General features: G+C 36.8%; 1 protein-coding gene across 12 annotated transcripts in view; it reads left to right on the top strand.

Annotated features, from left to right (window-relative positions):
- Positions 1-13569, top strand: part of ERBIN (erbb2 interacting protein) — a 118013-nt gene that overhangs the window by 95889 nt on the left and 8555 nt on the right. For 8 of the 12 annotated variants that reach the window (XM_067315208.1, XM_067315207.1, XM_067315216.1 and 5 more), the window contains 4 exons: positions 1109-1226; positions 2054-2237; positions 3087-4611; positions 12699-12842. In XM_067315208.1, coding sequence (XP_067171309.1) covers positions 1109-1226; positions 2054-2237; positions 3087-4611; positions 12699-12842 — 1971 coding nt within the window. The remainder of the gene's footprint in view (positions 1-1108; positions 1227-2053; positions 2238-3086; positions 4612-12698; positions 12843-13569) is intronic. The other 4 variants (XM_067315217.1, XM_067315214.1, XM_067315219.1 and 1 more) reach the window with 3 other exon arrangements.

Genomic DNA, 13569 nt, shown 5'->3' with positions numbered 1-13569 from the left:
TAAACTTAAAGACAGCAACCTAAGCTGTACTTGATCTTTGTTTGCTGAACTACACAAGCCAAGCTTATTCAGTCCTTTCTCATAACATACCTCTCCCTTCTTAAGATCATATTGGTAATGCTGCTGTGTAGCTGTTCAGTTTGAGTTCCTCTTTCTTTTCTGCAAAACCAATATCCAGCTAATCAACATATGGGGTGTTCCCTTGTTCAGTGATTAATAACGTAATGGGAGTCAGCACTGTAGGCAGCTGGGAGGAGAGGAGAAGCAAACTTCACTGATATGTCTTAGCAGGAGTAAACTGGTGATTCCTTTAAGACCTCAGCTAGAGTAGTATGTCCAGTTGTGGGCACTGAAATTCCATAAAGATGGGGACCAGTTGGATAGAGTCCAAAGGAAAAATAATAAAGTAACATTAGTAATCAAAAGTCTAGAGAATTATAAAGAAAACTGAAAATATTCTTGTCCTTTAGTCTAAAAATCTGACACCTTTGGGGCAGAAGGCAAGGGAGCAGATGCACAATAGCAGTCTTATAACATATGAAAAGCACCTGCAGAGGGAAAAGGAGTAAACTACACCCCATTTCCACTCTTAGCAGAACAGAAAAATGTTGTTATGCCATAACACAAATACTTCCCCATCTGTTACAGGAAATATGTTCTAAGTCTGTATTTACCACTTTTTTGTTAATAGCTGGACAGTAGATCTAGTCTTGTGTCATTGTATGATGATGATAAATGCTGGGTACTGCTTTCTGACTTGAATTTAGTCAAGGAGTCTCTCCTAGGTGGTGAAACGGAGGCTGCATCTGCCTGCTCCAAGTAGTTCTTGTAGCTGAAGTTAACACCAACTTGACAGTCATTCCTGTGAAGTTCGTCAGAAACGGCATAATTCTGCATTTGCTGTTTCTTAAAGAAAACTCAGTGGCAAAAGTTAATAAATTCAGTTGATTTGCACTACAAATAAGTACAGTTGCTGTAAGAAGTAAGCCTACATTATGTTGCTTGTTTGTACTTTTACACTTCATAGTTTGGTGGGTGACAGTTTAGACAGCGCTTGACCTTTAAGCAGTTCTGTAAAATGCACAGCATAAAGCTGTTTTTCCTTTAGCAGGAGTCAGAAGAACTCTCCTCTGATGAAGAGATGAAAATGGCAGAAATGCGGCCACCGCTGATAGAAACCTCCATGAACCAACCAAAAGTGGTAGCTCTTAGCAATAACAAAAAAGGTTAGATACCGTAAAAAAACAATAGAAATGTTGTATGTTTCTGATAATTTCTTGACCTAAAATGGCTATTTTTCCGATTAAATTATATAAAAGTAGATTTGATTTGTGCATTTTAAGACAGATGATCAATTCTCTAATTAAGCAATGGAAGCAGAAAAAAGTTCTGTAATATCTTATACTTAAGTGTACGTTAGGGAAAGCACTTGTGTTAATGAACCAAATTTTCTTGGATTCTTGCCCTCAGTTTAAAAAGCAGAGGGGGAGAGGAGAGGCTTGTGTTTTGGGGGATTGTTAGCTTGAACACACCCTTGAAGAAACCTTTAAGAAAAGGATTGCAGAAAGTAGTTTTTATCTTAACTAAATTCCCTATTTCCTCCCTCTCCCAGTTTTTGTTTGTGGATTATGGCTGCTGTTGGCTACAATATTCCTGTTTAAATTCTTTCAGAGATGATGCTGTCACTTCCTAAGGTTTAAGAATAAACTTCTCTGTGGCAACTCTTTCTCCAAAATCACTTTACTCTTCATGCGCCCTTGCGCTCTGTCTGGCACGCCCTTGTGCTCCCCCTCCCCGTCCCCCTATCTGTTCCGCACTCTGTTCCCCCCCCCCCCCCCCCCCCACCGTCGCTCTGTCTGGCTGTCGCGCTCTCTGTCTCTCTCTTGTCAGTTTATACGAAGTTTGCAAATGCGTTAGGTTATATGTTAGTTTCCTGTAATAAGTATTAATCAAAAACAAGATATGATTTCTGAACACCCTAACATATACACATTAAACATTTATTTTTAAAAAGGTATGTGTTTATAACTAAAGTGGCAAGTTTTTCTTTCAGATGACTTAAAAGATGCTGATTCCTTATCAGATGAAGCTACCCACAATAGCAATCAAAATAACAGCAACTGTTCCTCTCCTTCTCGAATGTCGGATTCTGTTTCCTTAAATACTGATAGTAGCCAAGATATTTCTCTCTGTTCTCCAGACAAAGAAACGCATGCAGCTGTTTTATCCAAAATCAGGTTTGTAAAATACTGTATGCCACTGAACAAGTGCAGTAGAGAAGTATGTTACTTAAAATTTCATATTGCATGTCTGTCCCTTTAATTATTAATTTATCAATCATTATTTTAATATTAACATATTTAAAATATTTATTTAATGTAAAATAATGAATAGTTCTTTTTGAATTTTGTTGTCCTAAGTTTTAAAAAGGCAAATTTTAGTGTACAAAACATGGTTCCCGTCTCTTCTAATAATCAGTTATAATCATTTCATCCTTCTGATATTTTATATGCTTCCAATACACCATTTAAAAAACTTTGTGTTTTTATTTTCTATAAAGTTGGAGATCAATTTGATTGCTAACACAAGTTTCTGAAAATTTTTTATAGTTATTATAAACCATGGACTTAAAGATTGCTGCTGTCTGTAGTTTTAGTTAAAATATGCTATTTAGTTAAGAAGTGCCAACAGAAACAAAGTTGTCTAAAAATTGTCCTGGAGCTTGGAAGAATCTGATAAGAAATCTGAGTGACTTAGTTCACTTAGTGACTGAGTCACTTAGTTCTTTCTGTGGCTTTTTATCTGTCTTTAATCAGTAGTGCTGAATTTAATTAACCTTCTGAAATCACAACATGATCTCATAATTAATGACCTAAAAAAGAATTGTCAAACTGAATGTATAATATTTTTATGATGGTTAGATAGCAAATCATAAATTGGTTGTATATTGGTCTCTGTCCTGTATTTTGTATGCAGTATGGCTGTTGTGTGTGATATTGACTAATTTTGCTAAAACCATTCTTAATACAGGAATATATTCCTTCCATTTTGAATTTATTTCAAGAGTTGCTTTTTTTTTTTTCCAGACGAGAAGATGAAAATTTGAATAATCTTTTGCAAAATGGAGGTGAATTAAGCATTACAGTAGAAGAAAAAATAAATGTGCAAGACAAGGTTACAAATTTGTCTCAATATGAATTAAGCATTGAAGAAAGATTAGGCCTGATAGGAAAAGGTGTTGATCTAAACACTCCCACTGAGGAGCCTCACAAATTAGACCAAATAAACATGAATATCAATAAGCTGGCTAGTGAAGAGGCAGTGCCAGTTCCCGTAGAAAGATTAAAACCACAGGAAATAACATCAGTAAAGGGGTTTTTGAATAACAATATGAGAGAAGAAAATGAGCACTTGGAAAATGGAAATAAATATCCTATAAATAAAGTAAATGGACATCCTGAGGAAGCAGTACAGTCTCCTATCAAAGATGAGGTAATGCGAAGCACTACAGTTGATGCTGATTCTTCTGCTGAGCTGCCTATTTCAAAGAGCACTGAAGATCTGTCCCCACAGAGAAGTGGTCCTGTGGTAAAATCTCACAGCATCACCAGTATGGATACTGGTGGTCTGAAAATCTATGATATTGTCAATGACAATGGACCTCAGCAGCCAAACACAGTGGTTAAATCTGCATCTGGTAGTGCAGGTGGAAAAAACATAGTCAGAAGTAAATCTGCTACTCTTCTGTATGATCAGCCTTTGCAAGTTTTTCCTGGATCGTCGTCATCATCTGATTTAATATCTTCTACAAAAACTGTGTTCAAGTTTGACTCAAATCACAATCCTGAAGGTGCTAATGTGGTGAGAGGGTCAGTGGCAAGTGGTGCACAAATGTTCTGCACTCCCCGGTATAATATTCAGTACAGCAGCAGTGCAACAGCCAAAGACACCCTGTGGCCCCAGAAACAAAGCACCCAAGTAGAACAAGGCAACTTACCGCCTTCGCGTCTGCTTAGGTCTGACAGCACAGAAACCCCTAGCTATGTAAAGCATTCTGCCAATATGAATTTCTCCAATCATAACAATGTTCGAGCCAGTTCCACGTATAACACTCATCAACGGATGTCTGGGAGACATATAGATATGTGGGCTGTTCCACCAAATGATAGACTGCTCCCAGGAGCAACCAGAAACACTCTTCAAAGGCAGAACAGTGTAACCTCGACAGCTTCTGTAAATGTTGGTGATACTGGACCCTCAAGGCGGGCTCAGCTTCCTGAAGGGGACTACTTAACGTACAGAGATTTGCATTCAATGGGAAGAGCTCCACCAGTAATGTCTGGGCATCAGAGACCTCTTTCTGCCAGGACATATAGCATTGATGGTCCAAATGTACCCCGACCACAGAGTGCTCGACCTTCAGTGAATGAAATACCAGAAAGAACTATGTCAGTTAGTGACTTTAATTACTCACGGACTAGTCCTTCAAAGAGATCAAACCCAAGGGTTAACTCTGAGCATTCTTTGTTAGACCCTCCAGGAAAGAGTAAAGTCCCTCATGACTGGAGGGAACAGGTGCTGCGACACATCGAAGCTAAAAAACTAGAAAAGGTAAAAATAATAATTTAAAATTTTTTTCCACCTTTCTGTCATCTGGATATGAAAGAAGTTAAATAATCCATGTTTTGAATTGCTTTTAATTACTAGTGCTGCCTTAAAAAGGATAAATACAAGTTTGTACTGCATATCTGAGAAGCAGTCAAATGGCGGACTTTAAATGAACTTTTCCCCCAACGAGAAGAAAAGGTCCATGTTGTTTTCACATCATATTTGCCAGCTTAGTCCACTTACTTTAGAATAAATTAAAGGCCAGCTCTTTTAGACCAGGTAAATTTTGTTGGTTTCGTAGCAGCAGTGTATTCATGTTATACTAAAATATTCCCTTATACCTTTTGGTTTTTCTGTTCTGCCTTTTTTTCCTGTTTCTTCACTTTAAGAATAAGGAAAAGAAATTGAGTAAAATCTAGTTGGAAGCATAGGTTTACAGCATCAGTTGCTGAAGAATGCAACAAAAATGTAATTAGCATATATTGGCCTTCAAGCCACTTGTCTTTTGAAGTTGGATATTTGACAGATTGCTGAATGAATATTTATTGCTGTGAGATGAGAACACTTAAAAATCTTGTTCATTCCAGGAAATCACAGGATACAGCTATATATGATGAACAGGATTTTTTATGTACTTTAAACGCTATCAAGAATTTGATCTGATTTGTAGAGTTCAACAATTATGCATCTTCAAAGGATTTGAGCAGAGACTGGAAGACTGAAATCTTCTATGCTGTCTAGCTAAATCTGTTTAAAATATCACTAAATACAGGGCAGTGTCACTAGTCTGAACCTTTTTTTTCTCCTTGGAGGGGAAGGGAGTAAACTAGCCAAATTACCTCCAACATTTTGATTATGCCAGCTAGATAGATCATTCTGTTTTAGTTTCTTTTGGAAGAAGATAGTTGCTGGCTTGTGATTATGTTAAACACTTCAATAGCCTTGTTAGCTAAAGAGATATATTTAGTGGTGGTTAAAAAAATGACTTTCGACCCTGCTTTTTCCTTTGGAAATCCAAGTATTTGGAGGGATGGGTTTGTTTTAAATTGTGTAACTTCTGGTGACAAAGTTTTTTTTTAATACCTGACGCCTGCACAACAGCAGCACCTGTTCTTGTGATCAAGTTTCAGTGAAATCTGACAAAATATTTTAAGACTTTCATTTTTAAGGTGTTGTGCTGTAGTGTGGGGGACCCTTACGTGTCCCACAAGACTACGACAAACCTCACCGTGTTCCAGCCATAGTAAAAGATGCACTTCTCTGATCTTTCATTCTCTGTGTGTGTGTCTGTGTGTATGTATGTGTGTATATATGTGTGTGTGTGTATATATATATAAATTATTACATGAAACAAAAAAAAGCAAAAATCCCAGCAATCCTTGAATGCACAATGGAGATAACTTCAGTGCACTGCTAATGTCGTTCGTCTATAGTTTATTCTCATATCATCTGCATCTGACACATTAAGAGTGATGGTAAATACGTTACTGCAATCTGCAGCTACTGTAGATCCCATAGCAGTGTTGTCACCTTGAATGAAATGAAACTTGGTTCCCTTTATATCTGTCCATACTTTCTTTCATGGTTTTTATGTAAACCTTAATTTTGGTTTCGTTCTAGAGAGGTATGGTATAGCTGCTATGGGGTTCCTAACTGTGAATCTAATTTTATGTATCTTAGAAATCTTTATCTATCTGTCTGTGTGTGTTTATCTTTCTATCTACATCTCAGTCACTTAGAAGGTGTTTCTTTTGTTCTGGCCTTGAAGTATTTAGATTCAGAGTAGCTTTTAGTTAGCAATCTGAGATTTACTTATGGGATAAAAAGTGAGTATGTGTCTGAGTGTCTATTTTATATTCTCTGGGATATGACTGACTTAATCTATGAAATGTGAGGAAATGCGAATATGATCCTGAATGGCAGCTGGCAAATATGATAACATGGAAATTCTAGGAATTCATTGGATATTTCTTTCTTCTCTTAAAGTAATGGTTTCAGATGTTTCTACTTGTAATTGAAAAATAGCTTTTTTGTGTGGGCTTTCTCTATAAACCAGACTTCAAATGTGTTTGAAGTCTGAAAGAAATTTCAGTATTTACTTGAACTCTTATTTAAAGAACAAGGAAAATGCTTTAACAGAAAACTTCCACAGATGTAAAATGACATTTCTTTTTTAACTTGTAAGTCATAGCATTGGCAAAAGCAGGTGTACAAAACGAGGCTTTGTGATGCATACTTAATTCATACCTTGCTTGTGGTTATACACAGCAGTATAGGCTAATAGTATTTACTTTTGCTGTGACACTTATGAGTCCGTTACTGAATTAATCACATACTTATTTCTATCCTGTGCTTTTTAGGAAATAGTATATTATTTGTTTGGTTTTTTTAAAGTGATGCTCCTGAAGTTCTAGTTCGTTTGTTTTTTTTCATAAAATCTAGTAACTGAGGAGGAAGAGGGGAGAAGCCGTTTAAATAAGCAAAGTCTGCTTGTCAGCCACAGCTGGAGAAGCTAGTTGGTGTTTTATTTATTAGACCTTTTCACCCGCTGCAGGGTGGAGAAAGCATTTCAGGAATTTAATTTGCACAAAAAGAGATATAGGAAGGGTTGATGTCCAGCAGAAATGATTCACAGTGGAGTCCAGCCAAGTAACTGGTATTTGTAATCCATTTGACCAGATGCACAGGGGCTTGCTTTGGTGAGCTACAACTATCCGTTTGGTGGAGGGAAAATGAAAATGGTACATGAGACCATTTGTAAATAGCAATTTTGCATATTTTCAGGAGAAACAACTTGCTTATCTGTTGCAAAGCATATTTTATTGTGGGAGAGAGAAAAGGGTTTCTTTAAATGCCAAGCTGCTCTCTAGTGGTTATATATGTAAGCTGTTGGAAAGTATGCAATCCTCCCCAACCTCTTAAATGTAGTGCATGGATGAGCTTTCAAGAACAATAATATTTTTCATCAGATTTTCTTTCAAAGTATGCGAATTTCTAAATTTAATATGCAATATGTCACAGTAGTGTTCTATCATAGTCTTGTTGAAAGCTTTCATTTTAGGAATTTAACTGAAATACTATTTAAAGCATTAGGATTGCACATGTTTTGTTGTGTGGTAGAAGAATTTTTCATCTATAAGCTGCAGTAATAAATACCTGCAACAGTTATCTGCAAATATCTATCAGGTTTACTTGTGCTAAGTAAGCAGAAATAGTTGTTGGGCCTGACTGTCCTTTCCTTACATGCAAATACTTTCTTTTTTTGTTGTGGATCTCTTGGGAGTTCATCAGGTGCGTGCTTGCTTTCAATTCTAATTTCATCTGGAATTAAGTGCTCTATTTCTTATCTACCCATGCTGCTAGAGGACTGCTTAAAGGAACTCTTCAAACAATCTGCAATGCCATTTTGTAAATTATCTCCTTCGTATTTGGCCATGACATTGGATAATGCCTTCTCAATTAAAAAAAAAAAAAAAAAAGTTATGTGGGCTTTCACATGCTTAATAAAAGTTGATGCTGACAAACTAATTGAATAAGATCAACAGTTGATCCCCCCTCCCCCTGCAAGAAATCTCCCCTTCTATTTAAGAAAGAACTCTCAGAGATGAGGTCATAAAATTAATTCCTACTTTCTATTCAGACATCAAAATAAGTTTAAAATTAAAAAAAATACAAATTTTTTATTTTTTTTTTCCTCTACATGTCTGATATGGAAAATATTTTAATTGGTATGGCCTCAGATTTTTTCCAAGTTTGTTTAAATATGTTAAGAAAAGTAACTTCAGCGGGTCTGTGTGCACATTAAAAAAAGAGTGTTTAAAGGTTCTTAAGATCATAGCCTGAAGAATATTTTGACAAGGATAAATTAGGGGAATGCTACCTGTTCAGTAGCTGTTAATTTTAAATGTTGATTTTGGTTTTCTTTTGTTTCTCCATTTGTGAATGGACTACTGAAGCATCATTGTGTTGTAATGATATTTTACGGAGTCCAGAAATCGATGCGTCACTCTTTCAAAACAGTGAAATTCTTGTGCATCTTGAATGTAAACAACAAAGTCCTGACCCTTCAAACATTTTATGAGAGTAGAATTTAAATTGTATGAAATTCTCCATATATAATTCTTCAACAGGAATGCTGTTGCCTAATGAAGGTAACATATTTGCAGGATCAGGAACTTAAATTAGTGCCTGCCCCTCTTAAGGTTCCTTTTCTTTGGGATAAATTGGTGTTTTATTAGAATTCCATAAGATTTCAAACAAAGCTTTTTTTTTTTTTTTGCTTTAATGCTTGAAGTATTTCTAAATAAAAGCATGCATTTTAAGCATTTCAAGTGTTTCAAAATACTTTGAGCAAACTACTTCTGTCCAAAATTTAACTAAAGAATTTTAGATAGTAGAGGTGGGAATCACGAGTCTCTCCCCTCCCTTACCCCCCAAAAGCACTTAGAGGATGTTGATATAAAAATAAGAAGCGTGTGCTAAAACATAACTTGTCGTGAACTACAGTTATATTAAACTAGTGTCGGTGGCACTTGGAGCTCACTGAAGATTCAGGATAAGCTTTTCGTTGTACACGTACGGTAGATCTAGGAACTGCAGCGATGGTATGTATTGTGCAAACACACAACGGGCCGTGAAGAATCGGCAATAAAGGTGCCGGTTGCAGAACTGTGGAGCATATAGAAAAATGAAGGGAAAAGGAAAAAGCAAAAGTGCCGTTGTTGCTGTAATGAGAGTCTCAACCCAGTAAGAGTCTCAACTGTAACTTGAGAGATGAGATTTATTTTTGTTTAACAGAATTACTGCAAAATGCAGAGACTACAACTAGTTAAGACTGTTAAGTAAGAGTTACTCCAATATTATCCAGTGGGAGTTCTCCTAGGTATATTTTGCTGTTTATTCTCTTGCTCCTAAGTAGATGCTTTTGGTAAGCTCAGTCACAGAAGACACCTTTCTTTGGACTCTGAAATTGTTAATTCTCTCATAAGCCAAAAAATACAGAATATGTTCTGACTCCTAGCGCTCGAAAAGGGTGTAAATAAGCCCCAAAACTATGTCACTAGCTGCCTGTGTCTAAACTGACTCCACTAGAGGCTGATTTTTGACTGAGTCCTGATCTGTATGCAGAACATTTTGTTCCTTTGTACATAGCCATTTTTGCATGATATATTATAGCTTTTAAAACATATTCTTTGCCACTAATGAGTAACTGATTTCTAGTAAACACACAATTTTGACAAAAAATGTAGTGGAACATGGCATGTATATTGGTTAGTGTATATTAGTTTAGAAGTGAGTTTTCAAGCCTCAAATATCTGAATTTGTAGAATTCTTGATTTGCAGGCCATTATGCTCTAAGGCACCGTAGCAAAGCAGGTGGGCAGTGCAGTTGGTGTTTAGAATTAATACGGTATTTAATTTGAAGTTTAGAAAAAACACTTAATTTTTAATAAATTGGAGTAAAAATCTATGTTTTTTGTGGCATCTGCTTATTCACATTTCTGGAAGTGTCTTCTCTGATGCAGCAGTCTCCAGAAAGCTCCTTAAAAATGTTCAACCTTCACTGTGCTCATGATGAGATGCAAAGTTAGTGGATACCGTTCTGTGTCAAATGTCTCAGTTGCTCCCATCCATTATTTTTAGCTAAAATAGGTAGAGGATGAGTATTTCTAGATTTATCGCTGGGAATATCTTCTTGTGTTGAAGTTATAAGAAAGCTTTTGTTTACATAATTTCTAACAGTATTTGTTATGTCCAGTTCATGCTTGTGGGGTACTTCTAATGTAGAAATGCCCATTCTGAGGCACCGTGCCCAGTATAGAGAAGGAGAAAAATGGTGTTTTCAGTACTTTTCATGTCTTCCCTACTTCATTTGCACATGCCACTGTTTGTATCTGGGGAAAGAAAATCTTTACCAAGACAGGAGATTTTATAAACCCTTGAATAAAACTGCTCTCAGACTATCACTGAAGGACAGAGTCAGTGAAATTACCTTAAAGCTCGCTAACCTGAGTTAAGTGAAACCTTAATCCCTGATGGATCAGTTCACATACCTACAAACTATGGCGAAGTTCGGTGTCCTATTTCAGATCAACCTCAATGCAGAAATGAAAGTGTTTCTGTTGTGTGTCTTTTGGTGGTCAGACTTCCTTTGTGCAAAGGATTTAAATTGTCACTGTTCACTGAACATGTCTGGCGTGGTTTTCTCGTTGCCTCTGACAAAGTGAATTCTCTTTAGATGTGGACTTCCCTTTGGGTCATCTCTAGAGAAGAGCAGATCTGATGGATTTCTAGGGGTCTTTTTAGTAGAACGGGCTTCTGGAGAGACTTTCAGAAAATAACTTTTAGTCTGACTATGCATTCCTTGTATTTTTGTCTGTCTTGTTGCCGTTAACAGAAAATTCAGAGATACAGGAGCCCCTGAAAAGAGCTTACTGTAAGACGACTTCAGGGAGTTGCTTGTGCAAGTGAGGAAGTAGGCTACCGGGCTAGGTATATAGGAGACTTTGAGAAGATGTAGGAAGATGCCTTGAGGCAGTAAGGAAAAGTGGCTTTAGCAGTTTCACCTGGGTGTTTTGAACTGAAACTCAGAGTAGCAGTAAGCTCAGACTGAACGTTCAGTAAAGAGATTTGAATGCTGAGTACAGTTTTTCCCTCCCCCACCCCTAAGAGGGGAAAAGCTTCTAGAGCCTCACCTGGACACTTGAAAAACTCATTGACTGGAGAACAGTGTAGGTTTATAGAAGGGGAGAATGAAGCCTCTCGCTCAATGTTTGGTGAGTGCTATCCAAAGTAAAGGTAACCTTGACCAAGAACAGCCAAGTAGCATCAGTAAATACTGTTCCTTGAGGGGGTTTCCAGTGACTGGTACCAGGGCATCTGAGAAGTATGAATATGCAGAGGCATGTGATTTTGATTATTGAACTAGTTGCTTTAGTTTCACAGGATAAAGCTAGTCGGAAAGAGCAAAAGTCTGCCAGGTGACTAGTGAATATTTTGAAAATGAGAATTGTATATGTGGTCAACAGCCAAACCCCAAAATGCATTTATTCATGTAAAAGTTGTTGAAATATATTAGTCAAATGATGTGTGTTCTGAATTTTTCTGATTTTTTTTTAACTTGGAAAAAATTAGAAACTTTATAAAAAGAAAAAGCTTTGGATTTGCTGGGTTTTGATGTTTCGTGGTGTATCTTTTAATATTAATATACCCCTGTCACCATGGGTCTTGTCACCGTTTTAAGATAGGTCTACTTCATTTGTCAGGTGGGATATAGGGGATTTTCCTTTACTTCTGTACCATCTTTTGCTTTGTCCATACAACTACAAAAGTGCAGGGTGGCAAGATAGTAATGTGTCTACTGCTGTTCTTTCTAATGCTCTCACCAATATTGCAGATGTCAGTTTTGCAAGGTAATGTAGCTCAAAATCAAACCGATATCACATCTGTTCTTGAGCTTAGGTTACCCTTTTGGTTGCCTACAGTCACCGAGGAATGGCCTCCAAGGCTTCTACAAGCCTCTCTGTTTAAATGAGGCTTGTTCACTTTCTTGAATGGGATGTTACTGAAATGCCTGGTAGACATTGACAACATTGTATTAATAACAAGAAAACCCAGCTAACCCCCCAAATTCCTATTTCCAGATAAATTTTTATTTGTACTGTACAAGTAGTAGAGAAAAATGAGGCAAAATAGTAACAGAAAATCAAATAGTTTTCCACAGGTGAGCGTCTTGACTGTCAGCTTCTGCTTCTGCCAACATCTCTGATATGTTGGAAATTCAGTGAAAACCTAGAAATTTAGATAAGCCATGCACCTATGTTGTTTTTCCAGATACACATACATGTGAATGGCTTTATTTACATGTAACTCTATATGTAAACTGTTGGTCGCATGCTGATTTACAGTAAATAAAGGTAAATAGGGGTCACTGAGTTGCTTTTTATACATCACAGTGGCACTGTTCTTTGTTTGCATGGTATTTATCTTGCATGACAATGGAATATGTCTGTATTAGTCTATGTATAACATGTCTTGTGGTTTATGCATGCTGCACTAATCTCTGTTAAATCTGTCCCCTCTTTATTCAGAGCATGCTGTCTAGGTCCTTTAATTCCAATTACGCTGCAGTTAGCAGCTTTCACTATGGCAGCTCTAGGGATCTGCATGGCAGCCAGGGTAGTGTTGCCTTGAGTGTTGCAGACGGAAGAGGTTCTGGTGTGCACGTTGTTCGAGTGAGTACCTACAGGAGGCTATTGCAATACGTAGAGGGGGAATGAGTAAACTGTGAGAGATCTCCTTTAAATTGGTGAAGCCTTATCTTTATGTATAGACAATGGTTCTAATAAAAAGAGTATAGTTGTGCTGGATGTTTTTTATAGGCACCAAATCAAATACTTTGAACTGTTTTCACTTCATATGCCTTACCCTTACTACAAGGCTTTTCAGCTTAATGCCATGAAATAGTTTGCTAATTGGCTCTTGTGTATGGTTGAACACATATGTAGGAGGACAAAACCAGACATTTTTATATTGTGAACAAGAGATTATCATTCTGAATTTAACTTAGGTTGATACAGGTTTGAACAAAAATTGTATTATGCTTTTTTCCCCCAAACAAATTCTGATGATGTAATCTATATTGTAAGATATTTTGGGCATTCAAGAAAATGGATATTTTGATTTGTAAGAAAATATTAGGAAACAATTCCTTAATCCTAAGCATCCTGAGTGATGTTATGGTATCCATAGTGAGCAGCATAAAGTCAATGGAAGAATTCTGTTAACCCTGTGGATCCTTGAATGGGCAATCTTTCACATTTATTAGCTTTTCTTAACAACGTATTGGTAATCAAAGGCCTCTCTGCAGTTGCAAATTTTTGTAAATGTCCAGCAACATTTTATGGGTGTGAGGTCTTGGCTGGCAAGGTTTACATTTTCTATATAAACACTATGCTAGTC

This window comes from Apteryx mantelli, chromosome Z, assembly GCF_036417845.1.
Source record: "Apteryx mantelli isolate bAptMan1 chromosome Z, bAptMan1.hap1, whole genome shotgun sequence".
In the NCBI taxonomy this organism is placed as follows: Eukaryota; Metazoa; Chordata; class Aves; order Apterygiformes; family Apterygidae; genus Apteryx; species Apteryx mantelli.
The sequence above is the reverse complement of the archived record's forward strand: the minus strand, read 5'-3'. Positions and strand labels throughout refer to the sequence as shown.